At 21.4% G+C, this 10,009-nt stretch overlaps 1 protein-coding gene across 1 annotated transcript; it reads left to right on the top strand.

Annotated features, from left to right (window-relative positions):
• Positions 1 to 1,965: 1,965 nt before the first annotated feature.
• On the top strand, positions 1,966 to 2,145 carry BBK36DRAFT_1131260 (hypothetical protein; the record flags this gene model as incomplete). The annotated part of the gene is made up of 1 exon (XM_024891946.1): positions 1,966 to 2,145. A coding segment is annotated over one exon (180 nt), but the record flags the coding sequence as incomplete, so codon positions are not given.
• Between the last annotated feature and the right edge of the window lie 7,864 nt (positions 2,146 to 10,009).

Raw genomic sequence — 10,009 nt, forward strand, 5'->3', positions numbered from 1 at the left:
AATTATTTAATAATAATAATCTTAGCTATCTTAGTTAGCAGCCAGCCCTTGGCCTTTCTAGGTTAGTTAAGTGGTGCCTGTCTGTTATCCTGAAGTTATATAAGCAGTGTCCTTTAAGACACTGCATAGGCAAGCGAGATTAGTTATTAGCCACTTAGAGTATTAGTACTTATTGTTTTCTTAGTAATTTAGCAGAAGCTAGGCTTATAACTTATTAAAATATATATTAAATGGCTTATATTATCTCTACTAATCTTAACACATTTAGGCAGGACTATTGCTCTTACTTATGCTTTGCAGATGGCTAAACCCCTGTGACCTCTTATACTAGTACTTCCTATATAGGTGCCCCTATTTTTAATAAAAGTCTAGAATAATAAGGTCTTAAAGCATTTAAAACTTTAATATCTGCTTTATAGCTAGTGCTTATTATATAGTATCCTTACTCTTATAGTATTAGCTAAGTTATATATTAATAATATTAAGCTAACTTTATATAAAGAAGCTGTTTATAGCTTTTTTAAGGATAAGTAGTAAAGGGGGATAATTAATAAAATATAAGCCTTTTAAAATAATAACACTTAAAAACTAGTTAATCCTAACCTAAGTATAAATATCTTATAAGGAAAATAGGTTTATAAGTTAAAAAAAGGGCTAGATAATTAAGTTATTAAGTATAAGGCTTACTAGGTTATATATAGATTTAAATAGATTGCTAATATTAACTATATTAAGATATTTACCTTTATAGTTAAGCTAATAACTTATAAAGCTTTATTTATAATAGCTATAGCCCTAGACCTAGAAATTAAATAAATAGATATTAAAACAGCCTTTTTATATAATAAGGTAGATAAAGATATTTATATTAAGTAACTAACTAGGTTTAATAATAGCACTAGGAGAGTCTATAAGTTTAAAAAAAGCACTATATAGTTTAAAGCAAGCTTTATAAGTTTAGTATAAAACGCTTATTAATTTCCTCCTTACCCTTAGCTTTTATATAGTTTTAGTAAATAGCAGTCTTTATATAAAAAATAGCATCTTCTTTACTATTTATATAAATAATCTCTTACTTATTAATAAAGATAAGATTAAGATTATAAAACTTAAAAATGCCTTATATTAATATTTCTTTATAACTAACCTAAGGCCTTATTACTACTACTTTAGAATTTATATTTAATAGAATAGGCTAGTATATATAATAATCCTTAACTAATAAGGCTATATTTAGAAAATCTTCTAGTAATATAATATATTAAATTATATACTAGTCTTAATACTAGAAGTTAAAAAAAGATTATAAAAGCTAAAAGAGATACTAATTAGCTAAAAGAGAAAAAGGAATACTAGTTAATAGTTAAATTATTAATATATCTAATGCTTAAAATATAACTAGATCTTACTTATATAGTCTTAGTTATTAGCTGCTATACTAGTAATCTTAATAAGTTATATAAATAAGCTATAAAGTAAATCCTTAGGTATATTTAAGGCATTAAAGACCTATGCCTAGTCTTTTATAAAGACCTATAACTACTATATAGCTATAGTAATTTTAACTAAGCTAATAACCTAAATACTTATAGGTTAACCTCTAGCTATATATTTAATATTAGCAGCAGTAAGATTAGCTAGCTATTAAAAAGATAAATAATAACTACACTTTTAAGCTATAAAGCTAAATATATAGGTTAAATAAATGCAATTAAGGAGGTAATCTGGTTTTAAAGGTTATTTATAGAATTATAAACTAACCTTTAGGGGGAGAATGTAAAGAGACTATTATTAATAGTAAAGAGATTACTAATAGCAGAGAGATTGCTAATAGCAGAGAAGTTATTATTAATATCCTTTAAGATTTTGCTAAGGGCAGTGGTTATTTATTATAATAACTAGGGAGTAATTACACTTATAAAAAACCTTATAAATTATAAAGGCTTAAAATATATTAAGACTTAATACCACTTTATTTATAAAAAAGTTAATAGTAAGGAAGTTAAACTTAAGTATATACCTATAGCTAAAATAGTAGCTAATAAATTAACTAAGCTGCTAAAAAAAGATTACTTTATAAAATTCTATAAAGCCCTAAGACTAAAGAAGATTATTAATATAAAAAATACTAGTAAAGAAGCTTAAGGTTCCTCTTAGTTATACTAAATAGTTAGATTAAGGAGTCTTTAATAATATTAATAGCATTAAGTTAATAAGAGTAAATATAAACCTAAGACCTTTTTAAAAAGCATAAGGTTAATAAGAGGAATATACCTTATAATCTTATATTATTAAGTAAGAGTATTAGAAAAAGGGGCATTAATATAAGAAGTATTAATATATAGGCTAGTAAGGGGTTAATCTAGTTATAAATATAAGTAAGAGCTATAATCCTATTTAGCTATAGGAGGATAAGTAAGATAATTAATATATATTTTAATAATAAATTAAGTAATTAGTACTTTATTTAGTGCACTAGCTTTTAGATAAATTATAGTATTAAGACTTTCTTAATATTAAATAGTATTATTTAAAGTATAAAAGCTAAGGAGGTTAGGTAAAAAAGCAGTATAATAATATAAGCGCTATTAATATAAAAATATATAGCATTAATAAATAATAATAACTTAATAATAATTAAAGTATTATAATATACTTATTATAATAAAATATATTATATAAAAGACAGCTGCTAAAAACTATATCTTAAAAAAAAATACTAAAAAGATTATAAAGGCTGCTAAGCTTATTAGTCTAGCTTAAATATAACTATAAAGTTAGTAAATAAAAAGGCCTTAGCCTTACTTACCTTAAAAGATTTAAAAATAAATAATAACTTCTTTATTACCTTTTAAAAGACTAGAATAGCTTACTATAGCCTTAATACTATATAAGTATTAGACTTAGGCTATAAATAATATACTATATACTAAAAAGAATAATTTACTTTAAAATCCCTTTATCTATATAGCAGTATACTTAATAAAATAAGAGATTTAAAAATTATAATAAAAGGCATTAGTATAGTTATTTAATAATATACTAGCTAGACCTAGTTAGTTATACTAACCTTTATAAATATACTCTTTACCTTAAAGCTTATTCTAAACCTAATATTAGTAACCTAGCTCCTTAATTTAAAAGGGATAATAAAGGTAGCCTAAGATTATTAAATAATCTAAAAAGATAAAATTAAGATTATAATAAAACGCTATAATAATTTATTTATTCTTTAAACTAACTCTCTCCTTATATAAGCCTTTATCTCTTATATAGTAACTTAAGTCCTAACTCTAGCCCTTATCTTATATGCAGTTAATCCCTAGCTATGCCTTTACTAAGGGAATCTTAAAAGCAACTACTTACTATAACAGCATAACTAGATATAAGGGGCATGCTAACTAGGAAAAATAGTTATTAATTAAGAAAAATTTTAAGACTTATTTTTTAATAAGGGGTATATATAAGCAGAGGTATCTCTATTTTCTTATATAACTAGGTTAGTAAGATAACTGCCTTATGCTAAAAAGGCTACCTTACTGCTATATATTTTTTTATATAATATTAGGTATTAATTTCTTTTTAAATTAATAACTATTTTTCCTAGTTAATATGCCCCTTATATCTAGCTATGCTATTATAGTAAGTGGTTGCTTTTAAGACCCCCCTAGTAGCATAACTGCATACGTTATTTTAATAGTAATAACCTAACTAGACTAAAAGAAATAGTTAATAGGATAAATATTATATAAGAATACTATCTTTATAAGCTATACTTATAAAGCTAAATATAAAAAAAGCTATATTAAGGATAATAAAAAAAGCTAAATATATCTTTAATATTATTTATATTAATATATATAGCCTGTTTTATATTACTAGCTATAATAAAAAGTAATACTAAATTATACTAGTTAATAGCTATAGCAGGTTTAGCAGAAGTAAGGCTATTAAAAATAGATAAGGCGCCTGCAGGTTTATATAATTCTTTATATAGTTTCTTAAAGGATAAGAGCTATAAGAGCAGTAATACTGCATAATTTACTTAAACAGCACTAAGAAGTTTAATAGCTATAAACTTAAACACTAGGCTATATAGTATAGATTTATTATTAAGATATTATTAACTAAGTAATATTAAGTAAATAGTATTATTGAAAACTTTAATATTATGATTTATAATAAACTCCTTTTAACCTTTATAAAGGGGAATTTACTAAAATACTTAACTATTTATAAAATTAAAGCCTATATAAAGCTTTAAATAAAACGCCTTTTAAATATATTCTAAAGTAATAACTAAACGTTTTAAATATTAAGATAATTAGTATTATAATATAGCACCTTATTTTATAAGTATAGTAAAAGAAACTAGATAATAAAAGGATTAAATATATCCTCCTTAGCTTTATAAAAAATAGCATATATAAGCTATTAATACCTAGTAAAAAAGTTATTAGCTTTTTAAATATATACTTTAAATTAAATATTATCTTATTTATAATTATAACTACTTGCTTTATTAAAACCTAGACTAATAGCTAGCTACTCTTTCAGAAATATTATTAGAAGATAAGCTTAGTTTTATTTATAATTAATATAATACCTTTATAACCTTAGGCTTTTTTATAAACTATATAAAAATATATAAAAATATAAGATAAAGTCTTAGGTTACTTAGAACTTTACTATTTATTATAAAGCCAGTTCTTATTATATAATATACTAGCCTTTATAGCCTTAGCTAAGTTACTTATTAATAATATTAAATTAATAATATTTAAGGAAGCTAAATATAGCTTTTTTTATAATAAATAGTATAAGGGGATACTAGGGGGGTCTTAAAGTCGACCACTTCCTATAGCAGCACAGCTAGACATAGGGGGCCTGTTAATTAGGAAAATAGGACGTTAATTTAGAAAAAAAACTGTATCTGATTTTTAGTGCAAGGTGCATACAGCTAGAGGTACTAACCTTTTATTATATAATTCGTTTAAGAAGATATTTACCCTGCGCTAAAAACGCTACCTTAGCTTTTATATGAAATTATATATAAGGCCAGGTACTAGACCCATTTTCTGAATTAACATCCCTTTTTCCTAATTACTGTCTCCCTTATGTCTAGCTATACTAACGCAGGAAGTGGTCGACTTCTAGACCCCCTAAGTAGTAAATAAGATATAAGCCTTTTAAGAAAATAATACCTAGGACTTAATTAATTCTAATTTAAGAATAAATATCCCATAAGGTAAGTAGGTGTATAAGTTAAAAAAAGGTTTTAATAATTAGGTTATTAAGTATAAGGCATGCTAGGTTATTAAAGGCTTTAAGTAAATTACTAGTATTAATTATATAAAAACCTTTACTTTTATTATTAAACCTATAATCTATAAGGCCCTTTTTATAATAGCTATTACCCTGGATCTAGAAATTAAGTAAATAGATATTAAAATAGCATTCTTATATAAGCAAGTTAAAGAGGATATTTATATTAAATAACTAATAGGCTTTAAAAATAGCATAAAGCAAGTTTATAAGCTTAAAAAGGCTTTTTATAATTTAAAGTAAGCTTTATAAGTTTAATATAAAACACTTATTAATTTCCTTTTTACCTTAGGTTTTTATATAGTATTTATAAATAATAATCTTTATATAAAAAAGGGCATTTTTATTACTATTTATATAAATAATCTATTACTAATAAAAAAGAATAATAAAAAATTATAAAACTTAAAAAGTCTTTATATTAGCAGTTCTTTATAATTAATTTAAAACCCTACTACTACTACTTAAAAATATTAATTTATTAAAATTAAATAGCTTAAATAATTATCCTTAGTTAGTAGAAATATATTTAAAAAAAATCCTTTATTAATATAATATAATAAACTATATAATAATACTAACCCTAATAGTTAAAAAAAGGTTATAAAAAGCAGAAAGCAGCTATCTTAATTAGCCTAATAAAAGAAAAGAATATTAGTCTATAATAAGCTTATTAATATATTCTATACTAGGCATAAGGCCTAACCTTACTTATGCAGTCTTAATTATTAATTACTACTTTAGTAATCTAGATAATATGCATAAGTAAGCTATAAAGCATATCCTAAAATATATTTAAGGTATAAAAGACCTTTACCTTCTATTTTATAAAAATCTAAAGCTATTATATAGCTATAGTAACTTAAACTAGGCTAATAACTATAATACTTATAAATTAACCTTTAGCTATATATTTAATATTAGCAGTAGTAAAATCAGTTAGTTATTTAAATAGTAAGTAACTATTATACTATTTAGCTATAAAGCTAAATATATAGCCTAAATAAATACTATAAAGAAAGCAATCTAGCTATAAAGGCTTTTTACTAAGTTATATACTAATCTTTAAGAGGACTATATAAAAGAAGTATTATTAAAGTTATTAAAGTCTTTTAAACTATTAAAGTTAGCTAAGGCCTTGCTAAATGCTATAATTATATACTATAATAATTAAAGAGCAATTATACTTATAAAAGAATCTTATAAACTATAAGGGATTAAAGTATATTAAGACTTAGCACTACTTTATTTATAAAAAAGTTAATAAAAAAGAAGTTAAGCTAGAATATATTCTTATAAATAAGATAGTAGCTAATAAATTAATTAAGCTATTAAGAAAAGATTACTTTATAAAGTTTTATAAAGCCTTAGGTTTAAGGAAAATCACTAATATAGAAATTATAATTAAAGAAGTTTAAAAAATGCCTTAGTTTATAAACTAGTTATCTCTTAATAATATTAATATATTAAGTTAGTAAGAGCTATATTAAATCTATTACCTCTTTAAGAAATACAGGACTAGTAGGACTTATTTTATATTCTTATATTATTAAGTAGGAGTGTTTTAAAATAAAGGCACTAATATAAGAAGTATTAATATATAAGTGGTAAGGGGGTTAATCTATCTATAAGCATAAGTAAAAGTCATATGCTGTTTAGTAAAAGTAAAATAAGCAAGATAATTAATATATATTTTAATAAAATTATATAAGCTACTAGTAAAGAAATCTAAAATACTATATTATTAACTATATTATATAAGTAGTTAATTTAATATATACTTAAAAGAAAACAGCATTTAAAGTTAGTAAAAGTAGGTTATATGCCTTATACTTATTATATAAGAAAAGTAAGAGTAGGTTTTAAGACTAAGACTTTAACTTCTTATATTATTAAGAGTGTTAAAAATAAAGGCATTAATATAAAAAGTATTTATATAAAGGTAATAAGAGGTTAATCTAATTATAAGTATAAGTAAAAGCTAATATACTATTATTTAAATAAAAGAGTAAGGTTAATAAATATATATTTTAATAATATTAAGGCCTAAGTATTAGTTAGACTGCTCTTTTATTAAACCTCTTTTACTTTTATACTTTAAATTATAGTATTCAGTATAAAAAATACCTTAATATTATAGTTTATTTAGAAATTAATATACTAAATAAGGTATTACTTACTAAGGCTATTAATAAATCTAAAAATAAAATAGCTATTAAAAAGCTTATACTAACTCCCTGCTTAAAAGAATCTTTCTTATATAGTCTTAAATTTCTATATAAAATTATAAACTAATTTAAATAATATAAAAGTGCAGTCCTCTTACTCTTTATATATAGTTTATAAGGCTTTTAATTTAAATTCTTAAAATTCTTTTTTTACTTATTAAAATACTTATTAAATAATGTTTTTTTTACTTATTATCTTACTTAATAAAATAAAGAGTATTATTTTTAAAATATTAATATATTACCTTTACTTACTTTTTTATATACTTTTTAATAAAATAAGATAATTAAGTATATTAGCAAGACCTTATTAAACTTAGCATAAGTAACCTACTTAAAAGTCAGATATCTTAAAACCTTATAGCTGCTATATATAAAAGCAGCTATATATATTAATAACCTACTGCTAATATTATTTAATAAAAATAAGATCCCTTCTTTTAAAAAGATATTTAATAAGATATAAGTTAATTATAATTATAATATAAAGCATATATATACTTAGGGATATATAGTATATATTAAGAAATAAGATAATAAGAGATTAAAAAGTACTAAGATATAAGTAAAAGTAACTTATAAATACCTAATTAGTTTAAAAAGTCTTAATAGCTATATTTATAAAGTCTATTTTCTTAATAAAGAGAAAGTTATTAAAGCTAGAGATATTAAGTTTTAAAAAAATAGACTATTTTTTATAAAGATAGGGAAAAAGAGCCTTAGGTTAAATATAAAGCTACTTTAATTAATCTAAAGATTAAAAATAGCAGATAAATAATATTTAGTAAAGTTATTAAATAATAGTAGAAGTCTGCTATAAAGACTAGCTAAATAGCTAGCCTTATTACTATTTTAAAAACCTTAAAGGCTAATTATATAATTAATAAAAACTAATCTTATAATAAATCTAAGTATTTTAAAGCTAATAAAGATAATAATAATATCCTTTAATAATAACTTTTATAATATTATAAAAAAAGAAGGTATTTATAAACCCTTAAACTTACTTTATAAAAAGAGATATAAAATAATATTCCTTAAGCTAATTAAGACTATTAAGACCTTTATAACTAATATTTAATTAAACCTAAAGCTATTTATAAGGATGCTATTAATACTATTACTCTAGCCTTATAAGCCTTTATAATCTTATCTTTAATATCTTATAAGACCTTTATTATCTTTATTATTAAATAAGTTAAGTTAAATTAATTAAATAGAATATAAATAAATAAATAATAGTAGTAATGCTTTAAAAGGGGTATTACTTAAGTTAACTATAAGGCATTATATAAAGGAAAGGGAAAAAGGATTATAATAATAGCTAAATATATTAAATTTATAAAAAATAATAAAATTACTAAGAAATAACTTACTTAAGTAGTTTTTATAACTATTAAGGTTACTTAATAGCTAAATAAAGACTTTAAGATTTTTTATAACTAGTATAAAGCTAAGAAGAAGTTTAATTATTTTATAAAGTAGTTTTTAATAATAAAAAAGCAGCTTAATAGCTTAATTAACTAAAAGACCTAAAAGTTAGTTTAAAGACTTAAAAAAATAATTATCCTTAATAATAAATAGGTTTATAATATTAAATACCTTATTAGTTAAGACCTTATTATTAAAATAAGACTAGTTATATATAAAGACTAGCTATAAGGCTTAGACTATATTATTAAAGATATATATATAGCAGTAGCTTATTTAGTATTAGTTAAAGTTTTTTATATAATAGTAATAACCTAAGATTTAAAATATTAGTAATTTAATATTATTACTGCTTTTTTTAATACTAATATTAAAGATAAAGTGTTTATAAAGCAGCCTTAAAGCTTTAATAACTATAGCAGCTATATTTACTAACTTTTACATACTTTATATAGTTATTTTAATATACCTTTATAATAGTTTAAAAAAGCTATAAACCTTTTAGCTACTATTAGATTTTAACCTATCTTTTTAAAGCTTTATATATTTATAAGCAAGGATAGTATAATACTTATCCTATATATTAATAATATAATTATTACTATATTAAAGCTAGCTATAATTAACTAGGCTGTTAAAAAGCTAGTTAAGCTATTTAAAAGAGTATTGCTATTCGGGCGGTATGTTTTTGCTATTCGGGCGGTACTCTAAGTACCTCTGAAAATTTCTCTAAAACACTATACTTTTAAACTAAGAAAATCCCTCTAAGAAAAATAGCTAAAAATAATTAAAAAATATTAGTAGCTATTTAAGTAGTTAAATAACTAAAAAGTATTTTTTAGATATTTTTATTATTATTTATATAAGCTAAAAACTTAAAAAGAAACTATAGTAAATTTTAAGTAGGTTTTTTTATATAATATAATAAGAATTTTAAATACTTCTTATATATTTATATAGCTTATTACTTAAATAATAAGATTTATATAAGTGCATACTTATATAAGTTCTATTTAGCTTAAAAA

The sequence above is a fragment of the Trichoderma citrinoviride genome, assembly GCF_003025115.1.
Source record: "Trichoderma citrinoviride strain TUCIM 6016 unplaced genomic scaffold BBK36scaffold_36, whole genome shotgun sequence".
In the NCBI taxonomy this organism is placed as follows: Eukaryota; Fungi; Ascomycota; class Sordariomycetes; order Hypocreales; family Hypocreaceae; genus Trichoderma; species Trichoderma citrinoviride.